This window comes from Cyprinodon tularosa, unplaced genomic scaffold (assembly GCF_016077235.1).
Source record: "Cyprinodon tularosa strain WSP-4 unplaced genomic scaffold, ASM1607723v1 ctg1588, whole genome shotgun sequence".
Classification (NCBI taxonomy): Eukaryota; Metazoa; Chordata; class Actinopteri; order Cyprinodontiformes; family Cyprinodontidae; genus Cyprinodon; species Cyprinodon tularosa.
The window spans coordinates 1-15,222 of NW_024038425.1; the positions used below are offsets into that span (position 1 = coordinate 1).

At 45.3% G+C, this 15,222-nt stretch overlaps 1 protein-coding gene across 1 annotated transcript; it reads left to right on the top strand.

The window, feature by feature from the left end:
* Positions 1-306: 306 nt before the first annotated feature.
* LOC119780287 (carbohydrate-responsive element-binding protein-like) lies at positions 307-14,491 on the top strand (the record flags this gene model as incomplete). Its single annotated transcript, XM_038280277.1, has 7 exons — positions 307-550; positions 856-971; positions 1,285-1,407; positions 1,500-1,627; positions 1,752-1,875; positions 11,813-11,942; positions 12,054-14,491. Coding segments are annotated over 7 exons (1,002 nt in total), but the record flags the coding sequence as incomplete, so codon positions are not given.
* Between the last annotated feature and the right edge of the window lie 731 nt (positions 14,492-15,222).

Consider the following 15,222-nt stretch of genomic DNA (forward strand, 5'->3'; position numbering starts at 1 on the left):
ATTTGTATTAACTAATAAGTTGCATAGTACATTACAGGTCTACATATCATTTATTGCCACAGTAAGAGCCTATGTAGAGGGTCCAAAGAGCCACATGCTGCTTCTTGTATCTTAGTTTGTTAGGACACAGTATGAGCTGGTGTTTTTTTAATATTTAGCATTTCCTGTCCTTTCTGTTAGCCTTTCTAGGCACTGCACACATGTTTGTCAGTCAGTGAGTCAGGGGTAAGGTCAAGGAAAAAATACCAAATGCATGTACTCTGGTCTTCTTTTTCTCACATTAAAGCTTATGAACTTTGCATTCAGCAGATGGGAAGGGAACCCCAAGTTGGCGGAGCAGCCTCAACACTTCATCATGGACCTGGTTGGCCTAAACCGATGACCCCTATGCTTAGCCACAGTGGATCCCATGCCAGCTCCTCTAGAGGCTCAGCCATGTCTGCTGTCCTTGCCCATGGGTCTACAAACATCCCCACAGCCCTGCTCATTCCCAAGAAAGAGAAGCTATCACCCGTTCCACTCTATGCCACAGAAATGAGCAGCTTGACTGGTAAACATTACAGTTAAAAATGGATAATCTCTTACTGCATTGCTGAATTTTTAAATGTTAACAGCAGCTGAGTTTAGGAAATGCAAAAAAAAACAAAAAAAAAACCTAGCCTGTGTTGCAGGCTGGTTTTGTTACATATCAGTAAACCATGTATGTTTTATTCTGGCGATATTTCAGTGTTTATAATAGAAATCTTCAAAATATTTATGTTTTGAAGCTAGATATATGAATTAATATGTATGTATATATATATATATATATATATATATATATATATTTGTATATATATGTATTTCTCTTGTTAGTTCAATTTAGGGCTGATCCAGGCCAACTAGCTCCACCTAACCCTGCAGACAAAGACTCCAACCCCAAGTTTCCACATTCTGCCTTTTTAGGACAAGGAAAGCTGGAATCTACCAAGGTATCCTAATTTAGTTTTTTCATTCTAGTAAGATTTTTTTTATTTATTTATGCCCAACCAATCTCATTTTAAGGGTTAAATAAGGAAAAATTCTACCAACATGCAAAATAGAAATATTTTGTTGATATTTCTTTTATAATGTGTAAAACTACTTTTACGTATGTCAATTTGTGAACTTTCTTTTAAAGATAGTGATATTTGTTTTTACAGCAGCCTTATTTTATATACAACTTTGTTAAAGGACAAATGTAAGTGGTTTATGGGAACATGAGTTTTAAATTCGATCTCTAAACCCCTTTCTGCCTCTCTATAGCAAACAGAGACTAGGAGAATCACTCACATATCTGCGGAGCAAAAGAGACGTTTCAACATAAAACTGGGGTTTGACACTTTACAAAACCTTGTAACCACACTCAGCTCTCAGCCAAGTATAAAGGTACACCAAACAGATAAAGGTATTAAAAGGTGGAAGCGAATGAAAAATTGTAAATAGTAAAACGGTGTACTTTATGCGTTTTAATCTCACAGATCAGCAAAGCCACGACCTTGCAGAAGACGGCAGAGTATATCAGCAAGATGCAGCAGGAGAGAGCTCAACTGCATGAGGAGGTTCAGCGACTCAGGGAGGAAATACAGCACCTGAACTCTTCCATCAAGTCAGACATTAACTTCAGAGAAATCCACCAGGATTACAAAGTTTCTTTCAAGACTGTACAGCACCATGAAGATGCATTTATGTGCTCTGTTGACTGATTATGTCTTTGTTTGTGTTTTGCACAGTGTTTGCCAGCAGCAGCTTCCAGCCACAGGTGTTCCCATCACGCGGCAACGATTTGACTACATGAGGCAAAAGTTCAGAGAGTACGTCCGGGCTCAAACTTTACAAAACTGGAAGTTCTGGATTGTATCCTTATGTGTGTAAAAACCTTCTTTAACTCCCAAACCCTTTGAGTACGGTGTACCATTCGTGACATGATTAGACATAAATAAATAAATTAATTAATTAATTAATAAATAAAATTAAATAAATAAATAAATTACAGATAAATACAATCCACTGGTAACATAATAGGTTGAAATTTAATAATAATAATTGAAACTTTATTGATCTCACACTGTAGAAATTTACCTCAGCATTTAACCCATCCCCTTGGCAAGCAGTGGGCTGCCATTGTGTGGAGCCCGGGGAGCAGTAGACTGCCAGTGTGAGGTTTATGCTACGTTCCCACCGGACGCAGCAGGAGCAGCAAAATTGCGTCTGCTGCTTAATTTTTGCTGCTTGTACCAGTTAGTTCTGACGTGCGGCTAAAGCAGCTTTGCTGGTCTTGCTTCGCAGTTCACCTCGGCGGCTGGTAGGTGTTTTTCATCTAAAGAATCCAAACTGCAGGCATCAGGATAATAAAAGCGAACATATTCTGCCGGCAGATTCTGCATTTTAAGTTCATTTAAAATGGCGGCGCCCCTGGCGGCAGCGGCTGGCATACAGCTCCGACTTTTCATCACAGCGCTGTGTGTTTTCATCACAGCGCTGTGTGTTTTCATCACAGCGCTGTGTGTTTTCATCACAGCGCTGTGTGCTTTCATCACAGCGCTGTGTGCTTTCATCACAGCGCTGTGTGTCCCGAGCCCGTAATATCATCAAAGACCCCTCACACCCCCACCATGGACTGTTCTCCCTGCTGCCCTCTGGAAAGAGGTTCCGCAGCATCCGCTGCAGATCCACCAGGTTGTGCAACAGCTTCTTCCCCACTGCCATCAGACTGTTGAACCTTTGATCCACAATCCGAACTCTGCACCTATTGCACATTATCGGGCATCAAATGCTGCTGAACTTTTAACTTTTAGCCCTTTAAATTGTTCATCTCATTGTATTTTTCAATAACGCATTTTTTGCACAAATGCCATTTTGCACTGAACCACTGCAACTTGCACACTGTCTCTTATCCTCTGCACTGTTCACACTTTGACCACTGCTGCACTTTTTGTATTTTTCTATAACTCGTGCCATTTGAAATATCAATGCAACGTTCATAAGCTGTATGTAACGCAATTTCGTTCTGTATGCACCCTGTGCATACAAAATGACAAATAAAGAAGTCTAAGTCTAAGTCTAAGTCTATTTAGGCATCAATAAACTGTTTCAGAGGGGTGATCACAGCGCTCTGTATCATCAGCGATGTGTGTGTCTCACGGCCAGCTCCCTGATCAAGTTTCTTTGATTGGTTGACGCGGCGCATCGAGCAGCAAAAGTTAAATTTTTCCATCTCGAGCAGCAGCGCGTTTGCGACGCGTCACGCGCGTCAGATGCTTAAACGCTCCCGACGCGCTGCTTCAGCTGCTCAGACGCGCTGCGCCTGCTGCTCAAAACGCTCAAAATGCAATAAATTACTAAAAATATAAATGTAACTTTTGCTTTTACTTTACCTTGCAAATTTTTAAAGAAGGTGTCATGTTTGGCTTTATGTGCCGCGCCCACATGCAGAAACACACTCAGGAAAACAGGTACAGTCTCAGGGGTTTTATTTACACTTAGTCAAACAGATCACTTAGATTATGTCAACCAAAAACTACAAGAACTGGAGCGCTGCCAGGAAACCGGTCTCGTCTAAGGAGGAAAGAGAAGAGGTTACCGCGGAGAGTCAGGTGGAAAAAACCTACGGAGCTGAGCTTACCACAGAGCGCGGACACCGGACCGGGAGGGAAGCAGTGAGGACTTGGCGCTGTCTGATGGTGATGTGACAGGTGTCAGCGTGACCAGAGAGCGGGGGAATGTGGAGTTGTCCGAGCAGCCTCCGGGGAATCTGGGGATCAGAACCAGCGGGAGGAACCAGGGAGAAACAGGGGGGCCAGGGACCCAGAGACTGGGTGACCAACCTCGATACTCCTGAGAGGACCTGGAAGGATCCGCCACGAGAGGAGACGATGATTCACGAGAGAGAACCTGGGAGACACAAACGCAGGAGTATGAGCAAGAGAAATGGTAGGTTAGGCGAGAGACCGTGGCCGATCAGGCATACTGCAGTGGTAACACTCTGGCGTCCTCCCGCTGTCTGTGCGCTGCTCAAATAGTGCAGGGCCGGTGCTGCTGAACCACTTGCAGGTGTGCATGCCCCGCCCACCAGTCAACGACAGACACCTGTGAAGGTAAACAGTAGAGGCCGAGTCCTGACACCACCCCCCCCTCAACGGTCGCCTCCTGGCGAGCACGAGGGACGGAAGGACAGGAAGGAGTCGATCAGGGACTGATCCGGGATGGAGGAGCCAGGAAGTCAGGACCAATCCTCAGGACCGCAACCCACCCAGTCGACGAGGTTCTGAAAACCTCTGCCTCTGGGACGGGAGGCCACGATCCGTTGGACCTGACGTCCGTGGTGATCCTGGGTTGGCGGAGGGGGTTCAGCCGGAGGGACACGTGGAAGTTGGGATGGAAGACAGAGTGAGCTGGAAGACGGAGGCGGACGGTCGAGGGACTAACAATGGAGATGATCTCATAGGGGCCGTTAAAACGGGGAGACAGTTTCCGACAGGTGGCCCGGGAGGGAATGTCTCGGGTGGAGAGCCAGACTCGCTGACCGGGATGGTAACTGGGGGCAGGGCGCCGCCTCCGGTCGGTGAATCTGCGGTTCTGTTCGGCAGTCTGTTTGAGTGCTTGGATGGTTTGGTTCCAGAACTGCCTACAACGAAGGATGTGGTGGTTAACAGTAGGGATGGCGATCTGTCTGTTATCCTCGGGGAGTAGCGGGGGTTGGTAACCAAGGGAGACCTCGAAGGGGGACCTGCCAGTAGCTGTGGAGATGTGACTATTGTGTGCTTACTCCACCGAGGGAAGGTACTTGCTCCAGTCAGAGGGGTTATTGGACGTGAGACAACGGAGGGCCGTCTCCAGCTCCCGGTTCAATCGCTCTGTCTGACCGTTGGTCTGCGGGTGGTAACCGGAGGTAAGGGTGTACCGGGCCCCAAGGGCCCTGGCAAATTCCTTCCAAACCCGCGAGATGAATTGAGGACCACGGTCAGACAGTATGTCCTGCGGGATGCCGTGCAGACGAAAAACATGTTTTACTAGGAGCTGGGCCATCTGGAGGGCTGAGGGGAGTTTTCTAAGGGGGATGAGATGGCAGGCCTTGGAAAAACGGTCTACAACAGTGAGGATGGTGGTCATACCTTGTGAAGGAGGGAGGCCGGTCACAAAATCGAGGGCTATGTCGGACCAAGGGCGCTCGGGAACAGGTAAGGGCTGGAGGAGGCCTGCAGGAGGTCTGTTGGAGGACTTGTTCTGGGCACAAAAAGGACAAGATTGGACAAATTGTTTGGTGTCTTGGGAGATGGTGGGCCACCAGAGACGTCGGGAGAGAAACTTGAGGGTTCTAAGGATGCCTGGGTGAGCAGAGAATTTCTCAGAGTGGGCCCACTGGATGACTCGGGAACGTACAGAGGTGGGAACATAGGTGCGTTAACCGGGCCATTGCCTGGATCTGGGTCAGAACGTTGAGCTTGTGAAATCATGTCCTTTATCTCCCACTGGAGGGCACCGAAAACACAAGAGGGAGGTAGGATGGAACTGGTTCCTTATCAGAGTCGGGGGGAGCATAGAGGCGAGACAGGGCGTCAGGTTTCAGGTTCTTTGAGCCAGGGCGGTAGGAGATTGTTAAGTTGAAGCGGGAGAATAAAAGGGACCAGCAGGCCTGTCTAGGGTTCAAACATTTGGCAGACTGGAGGTAGGCCTGATTCTTGTGGTCGCTCCAAATTAACACGGGCTGCTCGGACCCCTCTAGCCAATGGCGCCACTCTTCCAGGGCGAGCTTAATGGCCAGGAGCTCCCTGTCCCCAACATCATAGTTACGCTCTGCCGGGGTCAGACGCTGAGAGAAAAAGGCGCAGGGATGAAGCTTCTCGTCCAGGTCCGAGCACTGGCACAACACCGCCCCTACCCCAGAGTCAGAAGCGTCAATTTCAACGGTGAATTGTTTTGCAGGGTCAGGGTGAATGAGGATGGGTGCTTGCGAGAATCTTCTCTTAAGATCGGTGAAGGCTCTGTTAGCCTCGGGGTTCCAAACGAAGGGGACCTTGACAGAAGTAAGAGCGCGGAGGGGAGCTGCGATCTGACTGTACCCCCTGATAAAGCGCCGGTTAAAGTTAGCAAAACCAAGAAAACGTTGTAACTCCCTCCTGGTCTCTGGTACAGGCCAGTTGAGCACGGCCTTAATCTTCTCGGGGTCCGATCGGACCTGCCCCCCCTCCAGGATGAGTCAGAGAAAGGTGACAGAGTGCTTGTGAAACTCGCATTTCTCCGCCTTGACAAACAACCTGTTCTCCGGAAGCTAGGCGAACGTGATGTATATGTTCGGAGAGGGTGCGGGAGTAAATGAGGATGTCATCTATGTACACGAAGACAAAGATGTTGAGAAAGTCACGGATAACATCATTGACCAGAGCCTGGAAGACAGCAGGAGCGTTGCACAGGCCAAAGGGCATGACCTGATATTCGAAGTGACCAAGGGGTGTCTTGAAGGCCGTCTTCCACTCATCCCCCCGGCGGATCCGCACTAAGTGGTAAGCGCTACGTAAATCTAACTTAGTGAAGAAGGTGGCAGACTGGACTCAAGGGTGGAGGAGAGGAGCGGCAGAGGGTATTTATTCTTTACAGTTATCGTGTGAGGACGAGGGAGGACGAGGGAGCCGTCCTTCTTGGAAACGAAGAAAAACCCCGCACCGAGAGGCGAAGACGACGGGCGGATAAGTCCAGCTGCGAGAGACTCTTTGATATATTTCTCTAACGTCTGACGTTCGGCCCGAGAAATATTATAGAGACGGCTGGTCGGCAGCGGGGCACCCGGCAGAAGTTCGATGGCGCAATCGTATGGGCGATGTGGCGGAAGCGGGCAGGCCAGGGTCTTACTGAAAACCTGCTTGAGGTCATGATACTGCTCAGGCACCAGTTTCAAGTTCTCAGGATCAACCTGAGCACAGGACAGTTAAGGAGGCGGACTAGGCGGTTCAGCAGATTGCAGACATTCAGCATGACATCTGGTTGACCAAGAATTAACCCGTCGGTCGACCCAGTTTATCTGCGGGTTATGCATCTGCAACCACCGGAAACCAAGAACATTCGGAGCATGCTTAATAGGAAAAACTAAAAATGTAACTCGTTCTCTATGGTTACCAGAGACCATGAGTTCAAGAGGCTCAGTACGATAGGTTCTTCTAGGGAGAACCCCACCGTCCAGGGCGGAAACCTGGAAGGGTGTGCACAAAGGCATCGTCTCGAGACGAGCGCGTAGGACAATGGTCCGATCGATTAAATTAAAATCGCACCCTGAATCAACGAGGGCGGACAACTTAAAGGTCTGCTGAACAGAAACCATTGCAGCCTGGAGACAGAGCCGTGGAGGTGAAGACAGAAGTAACTGAGATTGGTCCGCCGGTTCCTCCGCTACGACCGACTGACCAGTTCTTTTGGGCGCTCAGGGCAATCTCGAACAAAATGATCAGGTGAGGCGCAATACAGGCATAACCTAGAGTTCTTGCGCTGCTGTCTTTCCTCTGGGGTGAGTCGCACCCGGCCCAGCTGCATGGGTTCCGGGGGAGAAGGCGGCGCCGCAGCGGGTCTGAGGGAGCTTCGATTGGGCTGAAGCAGTAGACTAAAGGTGGCTCTCTCTGGACGACTTCGGCTCCGAGTCCGATTATCTAAACGAACCGCTAGGGTGATGTAATCATTTAAAGGAATAGTACACCCAAAACATGATTAGCCTTCATTTTCTACTCACCCCCATGCTGAACAACACTCTGGAGTACTTTTTTGATATCTCAAATGCATCTGGAGATCTGGGAGGCTTCTTGCTGTCTGCTGACATTCAAATAATGGAGGTCCATGGCGCCCGAGACAGAAAGGTCCACAAAAGTCCACAAAAACGTGTCAATATTCCTCCATACTGCTCGTCCAATGTAATCCAAGTGTCCTGAGTGGGTAGCATCCAGAATTTACTCGAAACGAAGTCATTTAGAATGTTTTTAGAGCATAAACAGTAGTGTATAGGATTTCCTAATAGCGCCCCCATGCGCGCTCACGATTCTACGGAAGCCGGCAGACCAAACCGGAAGAAAGTGCGCATTCAGCGTCTGCTCTGCCGATAATGCAAGCGTAGAAGAAGAAATGTGCTGTTTACCTGTGCAAAGAAAGAAACAACGAAAGAAAAATGTCTGAGGACTTCAGTGTTGAGGAAGAGCATGAGTTCTTTGCCGAGCTGAATGCGCTGGTTTGGTCTGCCGGCTTCCGTAGAATCGTGAGCGCGCATGGGGGCGCTATTAGGAAATCCTATACACTACTGTTTAGGCTCTAAAACGTTCTAAATGACTTCGTTTCGAGTAAATTCTGGATGCTACCCACTCAGGACACTTGGATTACATTGGACGAGCAGTATGGAGGAATATTGACACGTTTTTGTGGACTTTTGTGGACCTTTCTGTCTCGGGCGCCATAGACCTCCATTATTTGAATGTCAGCAGACAGCAAGAAGCCTCCCAGATCTCCAGATGCATTTGAGATATCAAAAAAGTACTCCAGAGTTTTGTTCAGCATGGGGGTGAGTAGAAAATGAAGGCTAATCATGTTTTGGGTGTACTATTCCTTTAAGGTGGAAGGTTCCTCTAGCCGAGCTAATTCGTCCTAAAGAGACTCGTCAAGAGCCTGGAAAAACACTGACTTGAGAGCGCCTTGCTCCCAACCTGCCGCAGCCTCCAAGGTCCGGAACTCTATGGCAAAATCCGCTACGCTTCTTCCCCGATGCCGAAGAGCTAAGACCCGCCTTGAGTCCTGCACCTCATCAGATTCGGCTGCAAAAACCATCTTAAATTCAGACAAAACTCTTCAAATGTACAGCCAAAACTCTGGCAGTCGGGGAAGCGGGACTCAGCCCATCGTAGTGCTCTCCCCGTTTATAGCCGTAAAATAAAAGAAATTTTGACATGATCCTGGGCGTACAAACGTGGGGAACGGTTAAAAACGAGTGAGCACTGGAAAAGGAATCCCCCACAATCTCCGCTGTCACCTGAGAACCTCTCCGGACTGGGCGAGGAGGGCTCGGGGGTGGAGAACGACGTCTCCGCTGACGCGGGGGCGGGGCCCGGGGACGTGGAAGCGGCTGCTTGGGGGCTCGCGAATAGCATGCTAGTCAGCTGATTGATCTGAGCTGCAAAGCCCTGTAACTGACTCTGCAGCCCTAGAACGGTGGCTTCTAAACCCCGAATCTGGTCCTGTTGAGCGGTTAACGCCCTACCGAGTGCGTTCGCTGGGTCTGTTTGGCCAGAGTGATCTTCTGTCATGTTTGGCTTTATGTGCAGCGCCCACATGCAGAAACACACTCGGGAAAACAGGCACAGTCTCAGGGGTTTTATTTACACTTAGTCAAACAGATCACAGAGATTGTCAACCAAAAACTACAAGAACTGGAGCGCTGCCAGGAAACCGGTCTCGTCTAAGGAGGAAAGAGAAGAGGTTAGACCGCGGACAGTCAGGTGGAAAAAACCTACGGAGCTGAGCTTACCACAGAGCGCGGACACCGGACCGGGAGGGAAGCAGTGAGGGCTCGGCGCTGCCTGATGGTGATGTGACAGGCGTCAGCGTGACCAGAGAGCGGGGGAATGTGGAGTTGTCCGAGCAGCCTCCGGGGAATCCGGGGATCAGAACCAGCGGGAGGAACCAGGGAGAAACGGGGAGGGCCAGGGACCCAGAGACTGGGTGACCAACCTCGATACTCCTGAGAGGACCTGGAAGGATCCGCCACGAGAGGAGACGATGATTCACGAGAGACAACCTGGGAGACACAAACGCAGGAGTATGAGCAAGAGAAAAGGTAGGTTAGGCGAGAGGCCGTGGCCGATCAGGCATACCGCAATGGTAACACTCTGGCGTCCTCCCGCTGTCTGTGCACTGCTCAAATAGTGCAGGGCCGGTGCTGCTGAACCACTTGCAGGTGTGCGTGCCCCGCCCACCAGTGAACGACAGACACCTGTGAAGGTAAACAGTAGAGGCCGAGGCCGAGTCCTGACAGAAGGTACACAGTGGTTTGCGTTTGCAATTAAGCAGACTGTGTGCAAACGTTTTTGCCTGTATGCCTCCCTCAGTATACAGGTCATATTCCAATGACCAAACTGTCTGTTTTCATAGGTAAATGATGTGCAAATGTAAACATTTACCATGTGGAAACCAATTTTCCATATCTAAAACCCAACTACTTTTTTAGGGCTTCTGAAAGTCAGGTTTCAAACCGACAAATAAAATATTTGCGATCATTATAGCCAAAAAAACAGCAAAGGATGGAGAGTTGTTAATTTTTTTTAATAATTGTCTTTAGTCATTTTCATCATTTAAATTTTTCTTTGGTTTATACAATTTTTAGAAAGGCTACCTATGTAGAGTGCTATATGTATATTATTTTAATATTAGCTCCAACCACATGGCTTAGAACTTCATCCTCCTTTTATGTACACTCTTAAACTGATCTTAGACCATGCAATCTGCTAAGTTCAATGGAGTGAAAGCAAAGTTGTCTGTATGTCTCAACATTTGTGCAGCAATCTTTTTAGATCACCTGCAACACTGCCGCTTTTTGCCATAGAAAAATTGTGCACTCAATATAGCTCCCCCTTTTTTGAACTTTCAAACATCTGGCCCCTCTTGTTTGTTTTTTCTTTTTCTGTTTTTATCAACATTGCTCAAAAACAATCAGCTTGTTATGGATCAGTGACAGCAGTGTTCAAGTTTTCCCTGGATCCTCTGTTAGATCCAGCCATTTTCTTTTGACAGGGCCATTCACACTCATGAATAATTCCTGTGTAGCTCTGTAAAACTGAATGTTTAGGTTTGTAATACTTGGCTGACTCGTTTTTTGTCTTTCTTTTATAATTGCCCTGTGCTTAATACATCCTTAATTACAATAATTCTCACAGGTCTCCACTAATTCTTACCTGAACTGCCATGGTGGACAGTTAATTTGGCTGTAAAAATTCAATTGTTTTTCATTTTGTTTTCATCAACAGATAAACTGGGCATCAGTTTGCCCAAACTGTTGGGCTGGCCCAGCTGCAAATCCAGCAGTAGTTCAGCTGGTGGGTTTGCAGCTGGGCTCTGCTCTTTTTTCTAACAGCTTGGGTTATTGTTTTATAACTTAACAACCCAACAGGGCCAGATACAGAGCAGTATATTTTTCCCCGATTTTCATTAACCATTTTATATATTTCACATTTACCACATTTCACATTTATCCTTAATAAAATATAACACTGCTTATTAGTGGTAATAATACTAAAATGTAAACATAACAAAACAGAACTAACAGCAGTATGTGGCTCTTTAATTAAAATAGCATCACTGTGATTTAGATATTTAGTTCTGTTGTATATGAGGTGTTTTTCGTCGAAATCTGAAAAAACAGTGACAAGGGACATCCAGGTGTCCAAAAACCTTTACAAGGTGTATGAAGCATTATGAATGCCAAATCAAGGGGCATTGTTATCAGGTTGATGCTTGATGATATAGGTAGAAGAGGGGATACCTGGAATGTAGCATAGAAAAGGAGCAGATATTTTCCAAGTTTTGACTATATTTGTTTTGACAGATTAAGCCTGCCTGTCTTTAAACCTATGTATATTTCAATATCTGTTCATGTACAAATTATCTAATGTTTGGTTAAATGGGATAGAATCAGTTTGAAAGATTTGAGTCTATCAAAGAGATCCTGGTTGACATGCCGGATCTATGTAATTAGAGTGGGCTTTCTAGACCAAATTGGGCCAATAATGAAACCATTGGTGCTGAAACAGGTCCTTCTTTAACTCAGTATCAGTTCAGCATCATCATCGAGCCTCTCTTCGAGTCCTATAATGGAATGGTTTCTACAGCCAGTGCAGAAGACCTGTGTCGATCCACTCTCTCCTGGTTGGACCAGCACTGTGCCTTGCCTGCGCTTAGACCCAGTGAGTCTGTCGCAACTGCAATGCCAATCCCATCGGAGACCTCTACTCTAATAACTTGTTTGGTCCACTAAGCTCTAACCCATGCTATTTTTATTTCTCTTGTTCTCTTAGTGGTTCTGAGTTCACTCCGTCTCCTAAGTACCACTACAGCCATCCTAACTGACCCAAGCCTTCTACCGGAGCAGGCCACTCTAGCAGTGTCCCAGGGGGACACTGCTCCTGCTGTGGACCACTCCTTACAGCAGTAGTATTAAAGTCTAATAAATATAGCACAGCCCTTTTCTTACATTTTTACATCATAGACTGAGATTCAAAGAGAAAACATGGCTCTCAGTCTCTAGTCTTATCTATCCAGAAGGTGCTCTGTTAGAGTCTGTGTATGCCAACGCGGCTCATGTACACCAAACCTTGCGCGTTGGTCCACAGTCATGTTGGAAGAAGAAGTAGTCTACTTTTGGTTGGACTGTTCCTACAACATTGGGAGGATTGGGTTGTCTGAAGATGTTCTTTCCGTGGTCCTGAGGGGCCACGCTTCTGAAAACAAACTCACAAAGCAGTCTGGAGTTTGGTAGAGATTGGATTTGAGAAAAACTTGGCAACCTCTGCACCTTATGGGGCTCAGCATCCTCTGCCCCGCTCCGTCTGCTTATGAGGCCTACCAATCTCTTGCTTATTGTCTGTCATTTCTGATCGTAATTTCATTGCTAATGACAAAGATGACTTTGTCATAAGCAATAAAACTATCACACCATAAACCTCTTGAATTATGATACCTGACTTAAATTCATATGCGTTTGTGTGTGTGTAGTCTGGTGTAATTTAGGTCAGATGTTCCAATATGTAATCATTTTGAAAAAAGATGAAAATAGGTGTAATACTGTTTGAATAATTAGATAGAAAACTTTGAATCAATTTGACTGTATGATCTGGTTGAAGTGTAAAGTGCCTTGAGATGACATGTGTTGTGAATTGGCCCTATATAAATAAACTGAATTGAAAACTGAATTGAATAACTTGTAAGATGAATCAATACATAAATCAAATTGCAAAAATGTATTGATTATATATTAAAAGCATACTGTATGTCTTTATTTCATAATCCTGTTTTGTAGTTGATCGTAATGGGTGATTTGATTTTTGTTTTTTTCCGAAAAATTGTCTTTTTTTCTGTAGCTCCAATTCACATAATCAGCCGACTGGGGTTCAAGGAGACAGACATTCGCACCCCATGTGATGTCCCTAGACTAATTCCTCAGCAAATCAGTGGGTAAAATTCTTCCTTACCATTTGTAAAGAAGAAAAATGCACCCCCGGCATCCCGATGATGCGAAAGCTAGCATGGCTTCCGTTGCACAAAGAATTTAGCAGCTATTATGGATGGTAAACTAGAGTAGATGTTTCACAATATCAATATTAGTACTCTGAGTAAAAAGACATTTCTTGTATTGGAGGCCGCCTCTTCTGAGATTGAGATGGACTGAGACATTGCTAGTCTTGGAAAAAACTATAAAGGAACTATCCGAGAAGCTCCAAGACTTTGAAAATAGTGGACATGCAAAAATTTGAGAAAGTGTTGGCTTCCAAAAGAAGCTGTAGGGGACAAACCCAAGTAAGTTTACGTAATCCTGGATTCTCACGATCCTGCAGCTGGATATTAAACTGGACCATGTCAAGCTGGAGAGAGCGCACAGGTTTCCACCCGGGAGTCTGTATAAGTCCAGCACCCCTACACAGTGCTGTTTAAGATTCATTTAAATTAAATGCCAAAGGCATTAGTATTTTCTAGTGTTGGAGAAAAAGTACCTCGATTACAGAGCGTCATTAAGTGTCAGGTTGGGACACAGTCTTATTCCAGATCCGTACGGATTTCTACAGTTGTTTCTCCATTAAATCTAACGGTGATACTGTAGTCACCTCCTTCTCCTGATAAGGTTGTTGCATTTCATTTAAATTAAATAAGAAATTTGGTCATTATGCTTGTATACAATATCATAGAACAAATCAGGCCAGTCTAGTATAACATGTAGTAATTCTTTATCCTTAGGCTGCCTTGCAATTAGCATAAATGTTAGAAAAGCGGGAACCTTTGACCACCTATTCCTCAAAAAACTCTTAACTGCACAGCTTTCTCTCCAATGTTTTTTATGGTTTGAACAATATTTGGTTCCCCCCATGTAATTTTGGCACATAGAGTGCAAGTTTTCATATCAACAGGGGTTATTGTTTTTGATTAAACACAGTGAAACCCTTGCAGGTAAATAATCGCTTTGCATTTTATGGAGGGGGAACATAATATCATAGACACCTGAAATATTTGGTCCCCCCATTTTACTTTGCCACATAACGGCCAAATGTTTACATATGATCAGGCAATATTGTCCTCGATGAGAGGAATAAACACAGTGAAAGCGTACTGTAGCAGGCCATTATTACATTTACTAAAACCACTCTCCTCTCTGTTGTTCCATTTGTACATCACAAAATGTTGCTAAACAAAAGCAAACTACTAAACTTAATTATAATAATATATTTTCTAAATTACAGTTTTGGAATTTATCAGCTTGACTTATGTATTTCTGATATCGGAAAAACATTTCTTCATAGTCAAAATAATACTAATGAAAACCAGTAACAATAAAATTATGTAGATCTGAATCTAATTTGTAGACATCCAGAATATTTGTTGTAGATGTGAAGAGTGTCATTTTGTTTGAAATCATTTTGACAAGGAAACATTTTTTTTTTCAGATATCAGAAATGCATATTCAGTTTTGTAGATCACATGTTTTCATGTGATACATAAAAAAAATGGCTTACCATAGGCTGTTATGACCTCACTAACATCACAGGTGTAGTTTTTGAATGGTGGTTAATCATCTGCCAGCAGCTGAGAATGAAGTCTAAAAACATTCTAATACATGGAATCTGCTCATCGTCATGGGGTTCAGTTTGATTTAGTCTTAGTTTACACAGTAAACAGCTGTGCTTCAGATTGTGCCTGTAGGCTCAGTAGGTTTTTTTTTTATTGCTGAATGAATCCTAACCCTAAAGTAATTCCTTTTCCCCCCACAGAATTATCTATTTATTGGCTTTGTTCAAAATGTGAATAGTCCACACATTCTCATCTTCATACTTTGGACCTTGTGCTGACATACGGCATAGAATGTGAAGAAATAACAGTATTTCCTCACAACCCTGTCCTCTTTGACCACTTTCTAATAACCTTCAGGATTACTTTAACAGAGTTCTTCTCCCCCAGAAGAAGGTTACATTTTAGTAG